This window comes from Crocodylus siamensis, chromosome 8 (genome assembly GCF_052110815.1).
Source record: "Crocodylus siamensis isolate JL-2025a chromosome 8, ASM5211081v1, whole genome shotgun sequence".
Lineage (NCBI taxonomy): Eukaryota > Metazoa > Chordata > Crocodylia > Crocodylidae > Crocodylus > Crocodylus siamensis.
The window spans coordinates 71,702,940-71,720,489 of record NC_143402.1 but is presented as its reverse complement, the minus strand read 5'-3'; the positions used below and the strand labels follow the sequence as shown (position 1 = coordinate 71,720,489).

The 17,550-nt window shown below is 45.7% G+C and overlaps 1 protein-coding gene across 1 annotated transcript in view; it reads left to right on the top strand.

Annotated features, from left to right (window-relative positions):
- SMIM36 (small integral membrane protein 36) overlaps nt 1-17,345 on the top strand; it is a 36,381-nt gene extending 19,036 nt beyond the window's left edge. The window contains exon 2 of the mRNA XM_090060030.1: nt 11,556-17,345. Coding sequence (XP_089916156.1) covers nt 15,535-15,864 — 330 coding nt within the window. The 5' untranslated portion in view covers nt 11,556-15,534 and the 3' untranslated portion in view covers nt 15,865-17,345. The remainder of the gene's footprint in view (nt 1-11,555) is intronic.
- The last annotated feature ends 205 nt before the right edge of the window (nt 17,346-17,550 follow it).

Sequence of the window (17,550 nt, the reverse complement as noted above, 5' to 3'; positions counted from 1 at the left end):
TGCAGAGAAGATGAGAATCCTTCTCACGTTCAGCGCTAGTTTTCTCTCTTCTAACTCATGACACTTCTGACTCACGATTTTAAGTTTCCCTCGGACGATTTCTGCAACTTCACTGTCTGACTCACCCGGGATTCCCCTAGGTGTGACTCCTACACAAGGCAGGACAGAGCTTTCCCTCCTCCTTATTGTTAGCACGCAGACCCCCAAACCTGAGCCTACTCTTTCCAAGGAGTTAGGGTTTTTGAGAAGGGGTCACCCCTCATCCTTCATTGAACCACTTGAGTTGGGGCCGTGAGCAAGTAGGCTCTTTCCCTCTATTCCTTCTTAGGTCGCTTTATGAGTGTTGCCTCACAGAAGTCACTGGATTTTATCCTCACAACACCACGTTGCCGTTTAGCAAAGCTGTGGCTGAGATGAACCCTTGGCTTCTGGATCCCTACCCATTAACCTGGCAATCCTTTTTGTAGCATCCTCTTCATTTTTCCTTATGTCCGTCAGTGGGAAGGGGTTTGGTTCCCACTTCTTAGGGCAGATCAATGTTCCCATTCCAGTCTTCTGCGTTGCCTCAGGTCCCTTGCTCTTTCTCTGCAATTCTGTCTTCAGATGGACAGCTAAGCGCTCGTGCCTGTGCCCGTGCCCATGCAGTTTGCAATACCACACCCAGGCCAGTCCAATAATCCATTTATTGTACAGAGGCCCCCAAGGTGACTCCTTCCTTCCCTGGGAAGGGGCTCCCAACAGGTATGCCTTCCCTTGAAAGAGTTTTTATTTTACTTTTCAGCTACTGCTAGTGACTTCCCAGGCATACAAAACAGCTGGGAAATCAGGAGAGCTGTAAAAGTTTCAGCCCACTAAAAACCAGACAAGAAATCAGCTTTCGCCATAAGTATTTTTGCTGGGGGGGGGGCTCAGGTGATGGATTGGGCATGTGGAAAGTTTTACACGTTTCAGGTGACAGCCCTCTTCCTGAGCGGGGGCCCCCACGAAAATGGGCTTCTTGTCATGCAATTGGCTGGTTTCCGTAGAATTTGGGTGTCATCCAGCGGAGCTGGTAAAACTCAACATACCTCTGAAACGTCTCCTCCGTTGACTCAGGCATCTCGCTTATCTTCTGTTATCGCAGCACTGCCGACTCTGTGGACTTCTCACTTGTTTTTCTAAGTTGGTTCTCATGGGAGTGGGGGTTCCCACCACATCGTGTGCTGCAGGTCGACGGAGACAGACTCCTCAGAGGTTTTAAACTGGGTTGGGAAGGGCTTCCTCCACCCTGGCTTCTAAATGAATCAAACCCAAAGGATCACGCAGTCATGATCTGAACCTAACCAGCAACTTGAAACGCATTCATTTCTCATCTGGTTTTGGGTTTTTTTTTAATTCTTGTGAAACTTCACCTTTCATTTCTTTGTGCTTATGCCCAGGCAGCATTGGGGGAAGCAGGAGAAATCAAGTTGCCCCACATCTGTCGCCTCCTTAATGAATGCATCAGTGTAATGGAGCAGAAAACCAATATTGTATTAGCATATTGTGTGCATCAGAGTTGAGTCAACCAAGGTTTGGATGCAAAACCACATGGCCAGAAGTAGACAAGGCTAGACAATCACCTTGCTGGGGTCGTTTGACCCCAGTACTCTTTCCTGCCGTGGCACAGGGTCGGACTTGATGATCTGCTCAGGTCCCTTCCGACCCTACAAACTATGAAACTATAAGTATGCAGCTGAGTCATGATCCGGAAAAAGAACGAAGAGGAGTTCAAGGGAACCATCTCCTCGGGCAGGGATGCGACAGCAGAGGGAGTTCTGGGGGGGGACATTAGGAACAGCCAGGCCTCTTGTTTCAATGACAGAAGTTTGGACCCATCATTTCTGCGAATACATACATTTACTCTCATGCTTCCCTTTACACCTGTGAGAAGTCTCATTTACTACAGTGAAGTCAGTTGTACAAAATTTGAGGTGCATCAATAGATGCTTGAAGATCAAAACTTACCCCTGGGGGACAGTGCATGGTGCAACCTATTTGGAGACGGGGCAGAATTTCTTCTCCACCTTTACCCTGACTCCTTTAGTTTTGAAGGGAAAAGAGCCCCGTTCTCTCCCTGCCTTTGTTTAGAAACCTGAGCATCTATCTGATGAAGCAAGAAATCAACCTTATTTTCAAACATGCATCTGCAAGCTCCAAAGGTCGTGCTCCAGGATGGGTCAGCCAATGTGCAGTTTGAAAAACATTGCTGTATTCAAAGTGAAATCGCTTTTCTTTCTTTGAAGCAAGGCAATCAACTGAAGTACTTCCAGATCAAAAGCCAGCTGTTTGAAATAGGATATTGAATTTATTTTGTGTCTTTTAGCACTAGGTCTTCATTTTGTCTATGGGAAAAAAGAAAGGAGAGAGGCCAATTTTTTTCAAAGTCTAGAGGATTTGCCAAGCATGAGAATGTTATTTTGCTCCTTAACGAGATGATCTGTCGGAGTAAGAATGAAAACAACACCAGCCTGCACTTCATTTGCTAGGATTCAGGTCCAGCGGGGACAACTACAGTCTCGGGCTGGTGGTGGGGGGAGTCCTTTGCCTTGCAGTGTGTTTGCACATGCCGAACCAAATTCAAAATAAGTTTAACTGAAGTGCAATCACTTGCATGACACAAGGGACTAACCTTGGGCTTAGTGTTGACCAGCGTTCACAGGATCTTGATTTGCTGTCTCTCTGCCTGAGGATGCCGCTGACTTTCACAAACCGGGTGCCAGCGGTTGAAAGCAGCACAATGACTAAAATGCAGGTAGTAGGTAGGGGGTTGGATGATAGTGGCCTTCACTTAAGAACTTGAATGAAGCCTCTCCACTTGCAGGAAAAGCCAACTTGGGGGAAAAGGATCTCGGCAACCTCTGCCCCCCATAAAGCTGGGATCGATTTGTCTACTTTTATGCCTGCTCCAACTAAATCATTGCATCGTCCATCCCGCTCTGAAGGTGAGGTGTGAACCCCTCACTAAGTTAAAGGCAGGACTGCAGGGCTTCGAGATCTAATGACCTAAGAAATAGTTCCAGGGGTAGGGCCATATCCCTGCAAAATGAGCCTCCTCTTGGGTCAGATAAATGATGGATGAGGCAATATTCTCCTAGTGTCATTTTGGAGCTCCACCCAAAGGAGAAATCTAAACCAGGGACGAGCAGTCAGCCCAAGGAACTTTTTGTCTGAGTTTCTTCCCTTGTCCAAAAGGCCTCGCGTGCTGGAAGGATTGTGAACGCTGGGCTCCAACCTCCGTAGAAAGCCTGAGCGTTGGGTTTTCGAAAGGCAGGCCCCGACCAACTTCTTGGTGCCGTTGGTCTGATGTTTTAGAAAACTTCAGGCCACAGCACACAGGGAAAACCAGGGGTTTCAGAAGGATAGGATGAGAAAGACAATTTGTTGAACTACCATAATCCAGCCCTTTACTACTTTGGTTTTAAGTGTCCCAAGTAACGGTGTTTTTCACTCCTTCCCCCGGGAGACTACAACACCAGGGCTGTGTTGTCTTCAGCAAGTTTCTCGTTTCAGCGAAATGCAAAAACAATGAGTGATGAAGGCTTTGAGGACTGAGCCCTTGTTTGGCACAATTCACAAGGTCTGAGAAGCACAGCAAGGGTCTTGGTGAACACGGACGTAACGCAAGCCCAGGCCAGGGAAATTGTTTCATTTTTTGTTGTGCATGTTGGGCATGGGCCCCTTTACCCACTCTTGATTTCCCATTTTTCTCTCAGATGCTAGTTGAAAGCTACATTTGACTTGAGTTCAGCTAAACTTTCCTTAAGAGGAATCAATGTGGATTGGCAAGAAGGAAACAAAGCCACAAGTGTTTATGAATTAGACATTATCTGTACTTTGGCAGCCCTGAAGTCACATGAGGAGACAAACTCCTGGCCCTGAAGAGCTTATATTCCATGTGTAGAGGGGCTGGCAGCAAAATGGTTTCTATGATGAGGTGCCAGGCTCCCCTTTGGCTCCCCTGCTCTGCCCATCGAGAATCACTGATGGGTGCAGGCTGCTGCAGAGTTGTGCTGGCTGCACCATTGGCAAAGTATTATTTAATTTAATGTCTGGTCTCATGGCAGAAGCGCTTGGCTAAATTCACCCTTTTTTTCTATTGGGAAAATCTAAGTAAATAAATGGATATAATAAATGTTGCCAAGAGGGACTGCCAAGAGGGAGGAGAAAGGGAGATGGTGGCATAGAACAAACAGAGGAGAAGAACAATACGGGACATGTCTGAGGGCCTCGGCTCCAGCAGCCCACCCCTATCCAAAAAAGCACTGAAATATAGGCTTAACTTTAAGAATCCGACAGGTTTTGTGCGTTTCAGAGGGGCTTATATATGCCACACACAGATTTTGCTGAACAGAGAGTTATGTCTATGCTTAAAAGCTTTGCCAAACTGAAAACAGGGGTGGCAGGGCTGATGTTACTCTGTGCTTCATTCAGTGTGACCCTGCAGAGCATTTGGCAAAACCTAACTCTGCATGTGTGCATTTTTCAAAACTAGAACCAGGGCATAATGATGTGAATAGAAACCTGCATGTGATAAAAATCTGGATTTCCACGACGCCTCTGGCCAAATGATTGACGTATATATTTCTGCTCTTCCATTCATGTAATTTTTCAATTTCCTGTTAATGTCCAGGCTTGATTTATTTTTCCATTTATATGGGTTTTACAAAGAGCACTGAAGAGCTTGCACTTTAGGTCTTTTTTTTTTTGTTCAATCCTTTTCAGCCCTCAATCACTTCACTTCATTGTTTCCAGAAAACAATGAAATGAGAGAGATGGAAAGAACAGCTGTGAACAGCCGGGTTTGTCTACCAGGTGCTTGATTTGTTTCATCCCCTTTCTTTGGGTGGGATGTAGTCCTTAAAAAGCTAAACCGGGCTGAATCCTGAAAAACTTCTAATTCCTTGGAGCTTTCAAGCACACGACTTCACTCAGTTCTTGAAACATTTTTTTTCTGATCCAGTAAGAGATTGCTAGGACCCTTCATAGTTGCTTCTTGGTAGGTTGGACCAAATTGTCTGCACTTTAGCACCATTAAAGGCAATGCAATCTTTTGAACGTTCACCACTGGGAAAATTGCTTGCTATTTTAAAGCTTATCTTGCCTGCTGAACAGAGAAGGAAAGAGAGCCAGGACCTGGTGGGGTTCCTATCAACGAGCCTGCAAAAAATAAAAATACATTTTAAAAAGCATTCCAGGACCTCTATGCTTTTTCCTACCCTTTCTTCCCATTCCTATCCTACCTATTGGGTAATGTCATGGTGGTAAAAGTCTTGCTTGAGAGGAAACCAAACTGTGTTATGTGAAGCACAAGGGAAGGCAGCAAAAGTCGAGTAAAGACACGTGAGCCATGCTGGCAAGGCTGGCCACACGTGTAGGTATATAGTTGTAAGATACAAGTTAGCAAAGTATTTAATGTTAATTAACGATTCTTAGTATTTTGGCCGGTGCATGTATGGCAAATTCAACAGGTAAGACATATCAGCAGAAAGCTCTTCAACATCTTTCAAGTTATTGAATTGCTCAGGACATTTTTTGTTTAGAGCTGTTCCATCCTGAATCATCATCTAGTCTGTCTGCAGCAAGGAGCACTCCCACAGTTTAGTTTGGCAGGCACAAATTAAGCCCTGAACCCTCCTGGAGTGGGACTCAGATCCCCTTCCCCTATCTGGTCTGCTGCTCTGTTGTCTGCCCCCTCCCTGGTCTGCCACAGGCCAACAGAGGCTGCCCATGCCACTTATGGCACACGTGCCTCAGGTTGGCCTCCCCTGGTCTGCAGCATCTTCACGCTTCAGGCAGCTGGAAGTGGAGCACGCTTGGCTGGACCTGAGGGCGTTTGTGCATGTGACAGTTGTCATGATGTCCAGGTCACAAAAATGTCATTTGTGTGGCTTAATGGCATCACACATTACATATGCACCAGTTTGGGGGGGGGGTTAGATGAGTTTGCATCAATGTTGCAAATTGCAAGGATGCAGCTGTCAGCTGCCCCCACCCCCGGCCAAAGCGGGGTGGGCACTAAGCTGCTCCAGCTCTGACCACAAAAAAAAAAAAAAGAAGAATCGGGTCCCTTGCCACAACATGACAGAAAAATTGAAACGGTGGGTTTCAATTAAAAATGCATAGTTTCAATTTAGGGGGCATAGAATAAAACCCTGAGGACTAAACCCCCGTCACATGTACAAGTGCCCTTAGAGGTCTGTCTGTGTCCCACCACCGCATGGTGGCTCTGCCTCAGCACTGCCTGGCATGAAGGAGATCCCTAGGAGCTCCTGCTTTCCACTTCCCCGTGTGCATGGGCCTGTACGCTCTCGGGGCAGAAGCCCCTGGGCAGTCTACCATCTGCTGAGATTGTAGCACATGAATGTATGCGCATGAAAAATGTTCTGATGTCTTGGAAAATAACCAAACACTGCTAGTAGCCCCAAGGGACTAGAGTTTTGAAGTCAAATCCAAAGCAAATAGCCCTGAGGTTATAAGCAAGACTGCCCACAGTTACTGTAATATAAGCCTGGGGGGAATGCAAACACGTAGCAGAAGCTGTGTGTTCCTTACGTTTTCCACAGCAAGTCGATTTGTTCCAGGAAAACAAAAAGAGAGGCAAACATGTCCGCTGGCAAAGAAGGATGTGCCCCGTGTGTGCCAAGGAGATTAGGAAAATGTCAACACCTTCTCCTCCTCCAGCAAAGACTGGCATGCACCCACCAGCTCAGATAGGGGAGCTGACCTTGTTTTTACCCCCGCCCCTTCCAGGAAATCATCGACGAGCTTTGTTACGCGGTAACCCCTAGGTTGTCTCTACATTAACGTCTGAAAGTGGTTTTAAGGACTTGCGATGTGGCTCAACATTACGCCGCTCCAGGTCAGGATCATCTCTGATCCGCAGGACCCAGCTCCTCTTCCATTACGGTGCGGCCACTCCCCACAGATTTGGCACCCAAGTTGAAGTCCTCCAGGATCCCAGGATCTCTCGCTCACAGAGCAGGGATAGAAGCCTGTCCTGGCTCACCAGGCCCCTAGTGGCAAATCACAGCTGTGCAGATGGGGACCAGTCAGGGAAGGTTTCCAGATGATGGATGTGACTGCTTCAAACTCCAAGTTAGCACTAACACTGGTGCAGCCCGGTGTAAGGTGTAACCAGGCCCTGCGCATAACTCCCGCACGGTGCAACTCAAGCTGTTTTTTCCTCTATTGTGCTGGACATACTGACTTGATCTTGTGAGGGGCTGTGCTCTCCCAACTCCTACTTGAATACTACCCTGAAACATTGGGTCCCATATTCACTAGCCGAGTTTCACCCTGACCTTTTTAAATTCCATGAACGATTCTCTCATTTATGCTGTAAGTGAATCAGGCAGAAGATACCCCTGAATCTTTGTAATAGAAATAAGGGACAGTAGCTCCCATATTTGGTGCTTCAGTTAATATGGACCGTGTTTTTTCATGACCATGCGGTATTTTGAGGCCTGGGTTTATCAAAGCCCTTAAGGTCATGCTTAACTTGAAGCCTGTTGCCATCCCTGTCCATCAGCACATGTAAGCAAATGCTTTGTTTCCACTACAGTCAAGCCAAGCATATGCTGAAGGACTTCACCAACCTGGTGCTTAAAGATGTAGCCCACCAGTCTACTTATAAAACCTCCCAGAGAATCAGCTATACCACTAGGGCCTCACGATCTAGAACAAGCAGGGGCAGCATCTTGATATTAAATGAATTTGTGTGAATTTCCCTCTGCCTTATGTCTGCTGACTCGTATACAATATAAGGGCAGAGATAGCATGAGAAATGCACATCCAAACTCCAGCAGCATCAAAATCTACTTTCAAGCTGTTTTTTTTCTAGGTATGCATGCATGGCAGATTCCCAGGGAAACTTCTTTAATACTGAGCAGTTTTTTTCACTTTTCCCCCCACCTTTTTATGTCATTTTAAAATGAAATGTGATAAAGTAGTTGCATTTGCACACGCTCCCTGAAATGCCCATAACACCTGGATTTCCTGTCTTCTATGGAGCAAGATTTGTCACGATTAGACTTAATAACCCTCTCCTTTTTTGCCATTATGTGCAGCATAATAGATAACATTCCTTTTAGCGGCACAGATGACAGAAACCTTAGCAGCATCTCTGCCACAAGTCAGTCCTTCTCCACACTCATTAGGACATTGTCACCATCCTCGCCGAGAGCAGCAACGGAGATAGCACTTTTCCTCTGCATACGAATCTGCCAGAGGACAGATTCTGAAGTAGCACTCGGTGAAAAGGTGCCAGCCACCATTTAGTGTAGTCAACAGAGTTACAAAAATTTCCCCCAGTGGAAGATCCGACCCATTGTGTACATAGGCTGAAAGGAGTTGTGAGCGTTACCTCCTATGTGGATACCAAGGATAACCCCGCCATAGTTTCCCAGTTACACAGATACCTGTGCATTAAAACTGCACACCAATCTGCTTTACAACCAATATTGGTTAATAATACTACACTAATTAACTGGCTACATTGCTTTTTGATGACTCCTCTGCTCAGTATCAGGTAGGGGTATGCACTGAACCAGATTTAATGTGTGTGTGTATGCTCACAGGTGTTCTTTTGCAGTGCAGTATCATAGCAAGGCCCTGATGCTGCAAAGCATTTAAGCCAGGGACGTGCAATTATTCCGGGCAGAGAGCTGCTTCCTGAGTTTTGGCAAGCCATCGAGGGCTGCGTGACAGGTAGCCAGGAGCAGATAAATATTCATTTCCTAAACTTTTTAGGGGCCCCACAGGCTGGATAGAATGGCCTGGCAGGCCACATTCGGCCCGCGGGCTGCATTTTGCCTACCTGATTTAAGCTTTTCCATAAGATACATATTTGTGTGTGTGTATAAATGTATATACATACACATACAGAAAAATTGCTCAGTTGACAAACCTGATACCAAACCGTGGAATAAATAGGGATGTTGGGGAATCCTTTCCCAGGTCACAAGGGCCACGTTGTGCCTGGCACTTGACTGGAGAGACCCTTCCCGCATGCACGAGATGGCGAGCTGAACAGACAAGACAAGCAGGGGCAGGAAGGGTAACAGGGGCCTAAGTGCCCTGCTCTGGTCATACTACAGGTCGACAAAGGCCAGAGTACAACCAAGACTTCCTGAGCCGCAGTCAATGCATTAACCGCTGATCCAGCTTGCTTGGTCTGGGCCAGTCCTCTGAACCTGTGCTTGTATCATCTCTAATCTAATGCGCTCAGACTTGGCCCTGGTAGTGGCTTCTTGGAGCAGCATCACTGAAGTGGATGAATAGGGATCGTCCATATTCTGTACAGGTTTCTAGTGCCAAGCTTAGTCATTTGAATCATTTGAGCTGAAGCTCCAAGTCAGAGGCAAAGAGAAAAATAGTTGATCGTCATGTGCCACCTCATGGCAACTCGCTTGGTTTCCATAGAGACTGACTTGCATCTCATTGTCTTCATCTAAAAATTCCCTTTGACTTTATTCACTTCTTTATAAAGAAGCACTGTGCCCTGGTTGCTGGAGCTCTGCCTGGGATTACAGATGGGGAAAGACAAGCTCTGGGCCTAGCATTGGAAGCTCCAGCTTTTCCTTGCCTGAGCATCATGCACCTGGTACAGATCCTTGACTGGCTCGCTAGCCCTTATGAAGTAAGGTATTTAACTCTGAGCGCATGAGCTGTCTTATTAATCTCAGCGGGACTACTCACAGGTTTAAAGTTAGGCTAAGTCTGAAGTACTTTGCTGAACCCAGGTTCTCAAAAAAACGCCGGCACCCCAGTTCTGGGGTAGGTGCATCCAGCCACGTGTCTAAGTTATTTGCTTTCCTAAGTTATCATGTTTCCTTCTAAGCCAATATCCCTGTATTGAAATGATCGTTTTAATAGCTGCTTGCTTATGTTCTTCAGAGCAAATGCATAAAAAAAGCAGGAAATGGTTTAACCACTGCACTTAAACATTTCCTGAGAGGAGAGAGCATAGCATAAACTATGAACAATAAGAGAGGAAAATTGTTTCTCTCTTCAAATGTTCACAAAGGAATGACAGTATTGACCGAAGAGTTGAAATAATAGAGGTCTCGTTCCTAATCAAGAATGTGCGCGTTTCTCACACTTAGGCGTGAGATGGTTTGTAAGCTGTTATGTGGGATTTCCAAATGCACATGTTCTTTTAATGCCATCTATGGGACATGGAGATGTATTACAGCCAAAAACTGTATTTCTTGAAAGCTAGCGTGCATATCTCTACACACTACAGATAATCTATAGGTAAGAAACACAAAGACATGGAAGAGAGAAAAACTGATTTTACAGAGGAGGCACAGACGGTTCAGTCTCTTGGACAGTTGGAGATACAGCCAGGAGCTTGATAATATTTTCTAAAGCACTTTGGTGCCTAATGCTCATGATTTTTTTCCCTTTATGTCAAAGAAGGTTAGGAGCTTAGACGTGTTTGATATTCACTGAGGCCCTGGTGATGACTAGGCACCTAAATATCTAAAAAACCCTAAGCAACTTGCCCGAGATCATAGAGGAAATCCTTAGCCAAGTCAGAAGTTGAACGTAGATTCATAGACCGTAAGGCTGGAAGGGACCTGGGAAGATCATTGGGCCCAGCCCCCTGCACCAGCAGGAAGACAACTGGGGGTCAGGGGACCCCAGGGAGGTGACCATCCCATCTCCTCTTGAAGATCTCCAGGGTAGGCGATTGCAGGGAGGGAGCTTCTTCACAGTCAGGGTGTCTGGACTGTGGAGTAAGTTTTTCCTAATGTTGAGCCTGAATCGATCTTCCAGGAGTTTGTGGTCATTACTCCTGGCTTTCCCCTCGGGTGCCCTGGTGAACTGTTGCTCACCGAGCCCTTGATGTCCTCCCCTAGCGTACCGGTGAGCTGCTACCAGGTCCCCCCGTCTGCCTTCTTTTCTTCAGGCTGCAGAGTCCCGGCTCCCTCAGCCTTTCCTCGGATAGCTTGCCGTGTGAGACTCTGACCATACGGGTGGCTCTTCAAGCTTGTCCATGTCCTTGTTAAAGTGCGGTGCCCAGAACTGGACGCAGTCCTCCAGCTGCGGTCTCACCAGTGCTGAGTACAATGGAAGAATCACCTCCTTGGTGTTGCTGGAGATGCATCGATTGATGCACGCCAGGGCATTATTTGCCCTGCTGGCTACAGCATCGCACTGCTGGCTCATACTCATACATGATCTTCTGGTACCTGGCCAGCACCCTTAACCAAAGACTTTGCTTTTCATCCTTTCTAAACTGAAATAGATATACAATATATGTTATGCCTGTTTGATCTTTGTAAATCCTTGCTTACACTTTTCCCATACTCAATGCCTGCAAGTGGCAAAATTGAGTAAACTAGACGCTTGCAATACTACAAGGAAATGTTTCTGTGGACTATGGATTTTTATCGTCAGCCACCACCAACCATATGTTATGCAAATAATAAATCTTGCTTCCATAAAGCATGTTCTGTAGTCTGTGCACTAACTACAGTTTGATTTATAATTACAACACACTTATCCTGATTGTGTATTCTTCTTTGCAGCTTGTGCCTGGGATGTGAGCTCTTGTTGTGAGGAGACTGCTGGCCTTAAACCCATCCTTCACTGACTTCAGCAGTCCTTCACTGAGAAGAACAAGCCTTGCAAAACACCAAGGTAACAATACATAACCAGCTCCTCTATCTGCTGACCGCTCCCAACCTTTGTAGACCGGCTCTCATTCCACTGACCATTCGGCATGAAATACAGCGGGCTTGCTAGCATCTTCATTGCCATTCTCTTCCACTTCAGACTAAGATTAAGGGGATTTATTTGTCCCATGGCTATTCTTAGCAGTGACATTGCTGGATGGCAGAACAAGGCATTGAAACCAGTTGACCTCTCCTGTTAATAACAATGACCAACTCATCAGGTCAGGTAGCTTTGATGTGGCAACCAGCTGATGTCAATATAGTTGGCTGGGCTCATGAAAGGCTATTTTCAGTTGTGGCAGAGCATCTATTTGTACCTCTAGTGATCAGTATTCAATTTTGGTGAGACAGGGGTGGAAAGTTCTTCCTCCTTTATTGCACCCTGCTAAATTTAACCAGGAGCGGATCTGCATGGGGAATTTCTCTGAAGCACGTGATATGCTTGGAGGATAGTCTAATACTAGACTGCATCACTGGGGGACGGCAGTACCTGGCCAGGGAGAGACAGGGCTTCTTGAACGCTGTATACTTGAACTGTATTGGTGCTATTTGTGCATCCCCATCAGTCAGTCCACCCATCTGTCTGTGGTCTCAGACTTCGGGTATGTCTAGACTTCAGTCACACGAGGGGCCTGCTAGTATAATTACTCCTGGCAGCGTAGCCACCTCCGCTCAGTTCTGTGCTGCTGAAGTTACATTGCTAACAGTATGTATGCAAGCTACTCTGAAGCCCGCTTGGCTGTGCCTGCACGAGCAGCAACGACGAGCCTTTGACTGCCGGGTCTGTCTTTTTGTTCCATGATTGCAGAGTGCCTACCACAAAAAAGCCCTGGTCCACGGCTAGGGTCCCTGGGTGCTACCACAGTCTGAAAAGCAGTGACATCTGAACCCCTGGGGAACACAGCTCCTGCCTTCACCTCCCTTACGTGCAAGGAGGCCTGGGGACTGGCCACCACTCTTCTTCCAAGCAAGCTAGAGGCAGCGAGGACGCTAGAGGAGAGCATCCCGTGCCTCGGGGAAAGAAGAGTGGCTGCATTAGGAGCCCTGAGAAGGTGCTCAGGCCAAAACAGGTCACCAGCACTGACCCGGATCCAACTTTCTTACTCTTCTTCCTTGTCAGCACAGTTTCGTCCTAAATATTGATTTTCCTCCAGCAACTTGTAGCGCCCACCAGCAGTCTGGAAAGCAGCTACTGTCCCAAGAAATGAATACTTCACAGCTCACTCATCTTCCTCTACAACCTCTCCCCATTACTTTCACTTTAAACTCAGTTTTATTCTGCTGGCCGCCTCCGGCCCCACCGACTCCGACCTACAACTCCAGGCTCCATCATTAAGCCTCTGCTCTTTCTGGTTTCAGTTGTGGGCAAGGGTTTGAAGTGGCAAATTGGGAAAGTCCTGTGGTTAACTACAGTACAGCTTTCTTTTCTGCTTGTTTATCATTTTTGCCCAGTAATTCCTGTTATGCGAGTTGTGCTGAAGGTAGATAAAAGTCATTGCGGTTATCTTCCCTATTTTCTCTGGACGCTATTTCCACAAGGATCCCCAAGTTCACACACACACAACCGGTTCCTTTAGAGGAGCCAGCTTGAGAATCCAGGCACGGCTGCTATTCCAGCTCAGATGCTACTACAGGGGCGGGCAATTATTTCAGGTGGAGGACCGCATGACAGGCAGCCCATGACAGATAAATATTAATTTTCTAAATTTTTTAGGAGGCCCAAGGGCCGGATAGAATGGGCTGGCCTGCGGGCTGCATTTTGCCCACCCCTATGCTACTACATCCCTTCTCTAAAGCTTTTGCCTGCTAGACTTAGATCACTGATAATAAAGCTGATGTGTGAATTACTGATCTGTATAAAAGGCCATCGGTATAAAGTCATCCTTTATAGCAAATTGTTGAGGAATATAACAGAAAGTATCATCTGTTCCCAGGGGTTTTTTTTTAAAACCAGCCTAAGGAATTAGATCTCTCTCCTGGAATCTGCTATAATGATTTGATGAAGAACTACCTCTCAGTTCCTAGCATACCATTTCTCTTATCCCATAGCTTCCCAGGAGTCTCCTCTCTAATTAGGATCCTATTGTGCTTACTATAGCGTGGCCACGAAGTAGGAGATAGTCCCTGCCATGAAGAGGTGAACAGTAGAGCAGGTGAAAGGAAACTGAGAAACAAAAGGGTAAGAGAGCAGGTTGATGGCAGAATCAAGAATAGAGTCCAGGTCTCCAGCTTGCCAATCAAGTGTCCTGTTCACTGGGCTGTCCTGCCTCTAAAGTGAGTTTTTGTTGAACTTCAAGTATCAAGAGAAGCCCACTAAGTTTACTAATGTTATATTCCACTGGATATTTCAATAAGGAACAATTTGCAGAATGGGAAAAATTGGGTTTTTTTGCAATTTCTTAGTTGGTCTAATTAAAGGGATCATCTCTGAACCAAGAGTTCTAGAGTTTTGCATGACTTCCATGTACAGCCTTGGAGCCCTTTCATGAAAATGCATCTGCATGTAATTTGGGTATGCAAACAGATGCTTGCATGCAGGCGTCAAGGAACAGGACACCTTTCACGGGCAGCATTTGACAGTCCAAATGGAAGTGCGTCACACACTTGTGCACAGGGAAAATTCCCCGTGCACCATTTAATCTCACGTCTTGCCACTAGATGGACTAGCTAAGCTGCATTTCAGCAGGGCAGCACGTGGTGGCTCTGAAGTGACACCTGAGGAAATATGGCAGGGCTTATTTGTGTTTGTATATTTTAAAGCCCTTGCAGACTTCACCGGCTCAATGGAAATGAAGAATTTCTTGCTGATGAGCAAATTACAGTGGCCGCTCTAGGAACACGGAGAGGTAGTTAGCTGTGTCAGTCTGAAGTCAGAAGGCAAGGCAGAGATGCACCTTCATAGAATAAGATGGATATAAAGAAAGCTGGTTTCTGTCCTAAAGTGAATAATCCAGCTTTAACTTGACAGGTGAATAAAGACAGACAGGGAAGAGCAAAGGTACAATATCGATCCCTATGATGAGCTGGTATCAGTATGTCAGCTGCCAAACCGTAGTCAATTTTTTGGTCAGGAGAGTTTTAGAAGGATGCTGTGGCTCTTGGCAGATCCAAAGCTGTGGACCATGTTTTTTATGTATGTGATAATCAGATTTGGTGAATTTAAGCTGTAAAAAGGGAAATGTGTCATCAGGCCATACCAGTTAAGCCTACGTCGTATCAAAGGATGACACTAATTTGGGGCGGAAAGTCTTCTGCGTTGCACACACTAGGCCCCATTCAGTGTCTGGGACTCTTAGGTGCTACCATAATACAAATAAAAATAGTTTTCACCCACTTCAGCATCAGGGCAGTATAAAGGGCCTTCAGTATGGATCGAAGTCAGCCTCATTAGATCTCAATAACATGTCCCTTTTCCCTAGTTTATCTTCTCTCTTATTTATGGCTCAGTGCCGGCAATACGTTGTTTTCTCTGGCCTTTGGCAAGGCTTTCCAAGAGTCATAACAACTTGCCTTTGCACACAAAACCACGCGTAGAGCAAGAGCTGTGAAAAATTCCTTGAAACTCCTCGTTTGGTCCAGGTTTGCCGAGAAGAAAAAAAAAAGTGGCACTCTTTTAACAAGTTGGATATTTTGCCGTCAGGAAAAGATTCAAATTTAGCTGCCACTGAAGGCAACCTGGCATTAAAAGAAGGAGCTTAAGTTATTAAACTGAGCAGCTTTGATCAGCCAGTTCAGGGAAATCCTTTGCTACCAGAGTCCTAAGGATTAATGTATTTTTACCACAAAGCCAATACATCTATTCTGATCAGTTAGCCATTGCTCACCACCGCACATGAAACTTCATTCTCTGGGTTCCTGCTCAATACTATGGGATCAAATGGAGTTTTACCTGGAAATTGACCCTGTTACCTTGAACTTGATCATCCTTGTAGCTAGTTATGTTATCCTGCTTTTGGTCTTCTTGATTTCTTGTGTGCTGTACGACTGTAGGGGAATAGATCCCAATAAGGAATATGCTCCCGAGACGCCGACAGAGCCCCAGCCTCCAATTCGGTTAGTGGTGATGCAGCAGAACTCCTCTGGCCCTCACTGGGGAAAGGGTCTAGTCTCAGCCTATGAAAACTCATCTGATCTGGTAGGAAAAAGGACTACTGTGGTTTAAAGGGGACCGCCACTTGCTTCTGAGTTTCTGTGGATAAGCTTGCCTCATCTGCTACCTTTGCATTCACTTTGCAAAAGGGTAAGACAGCAAGGTAAGTCCAAGTGCTGACATGCTGGACGTGGTGGTTGGGAGGGGGTGGGGGTGCCAAGTGAGCTGGTTTGTATTCAGCTGTTTCTAGATCCATATGGTCGTGCAACTAGAGCATTTGCACTAATGCTTCCTTACATTACTCTGTTAGACGGTAGAAGCAATGCCCTACCCCACGCTGGCTCTGAAAAGGGACTTTGAGGTATTGCAAACCCGTATTAGGTGTCATTAGTTTTACAGAGCCATGTCGTTGTTCAAAGAGGATCTCCACCTTGGCAGGACTGCACTGTATTAAATGGGAGGCCTGCCCCTTGCTTCCATCAGAAGGACTGCAGGAGACCACAGGAGCCATTTATCTCTGTGGTGAGAAAAGAAACGTGTAAGGACTTTCCAAGGATAGAGATCTCTCTGATGTAAGCCTGCTGCTGCTTCCATAAGAATTTAATATTTATAATGTTATTTGTTGGCTTCTCAAGGTTGGCAAGCCTGCCTTGTAGGAGATGCAATATGTTTAACTGCTGCTTTAAACTGACTGTGAATGCTGCTCTATGAGTCAAAAGACCCCATGCTGTAGTCTTCTGACAAATGATACAAGGAGATACAACGCAATTCATGGAAAAGCAGAGGGTGACACCATCTTCCCTTGTGAAAATTTGAACCAAGGGATATCTATCTTTAATTTAGCAAGAATGAGTCATAATAAACATCCTCGCTACTGAAACATGAATTGTATGAAGCTCTGAAGCAAAGACGATCAAGTAAGTTCTATTTTTATGCATGCATTTATATGCGAGCTTGCCTAGCCTTGCATAGTTTTGCATTTGCTATGCCATGCTTGAGAGAGACAACTGTACTTCAGGCATTTGCCGGGTGATAAGTGTTCTTGTATCAAAGGTAATAGCACATAGTTTCCACCAAACTACAAGTTAAAAGCTTCCTTTATCAATTAAAAGTATTCTATATCTTTATCTGTGGTACTTACATCATGGCTTCCATTGAGATAATATTTCAGCGCTTTACACTCTTAAATCTTTAATTGTTCCCCACTTCAACTTTTACTGAGGTACAAATAGTGGACATATAACCCTAGCTTAGTCAGCTTGGGTATATATGGCTGTTGAGCCACAGGAGAACAGAACTCACCATACGCCCTAAAACTCACCTGAATACCTGGATAAAATAACTTGACTGGTTCGTTCTCACTGAGCTTTGGGCTGCTGAGGCTAGACTTGTGAGCAGGGATCCTGGTTTTCTCTGTTTAAAAATCCAAAATTCGGATAAAAATCCAAAATTTGCTGATTAAAAAACCCCAAATCCACATTTTTCCAATGAAGTGAAACACCGTTATATATGTAGGAAGCAGTTGAACACAATGTTTTATTGATATATTTGCAATTTTAAAGCAATTTGGAAGTCTAGCAGTGCCTCAATCATTGTTATAAAATAAAGTCTAAGTACCTGTATGTTTTGGTGTTTGATTTTGGTTTATCATACCCTGCCCCTTTCACTCACTCACCAAGATGTGGGTCCAGCTGTGGTTGTCCCCCTCACTGCTTTGTAGCACTAAGCAGCCCTAATATGCCAGTGCCCTGCCCCTGC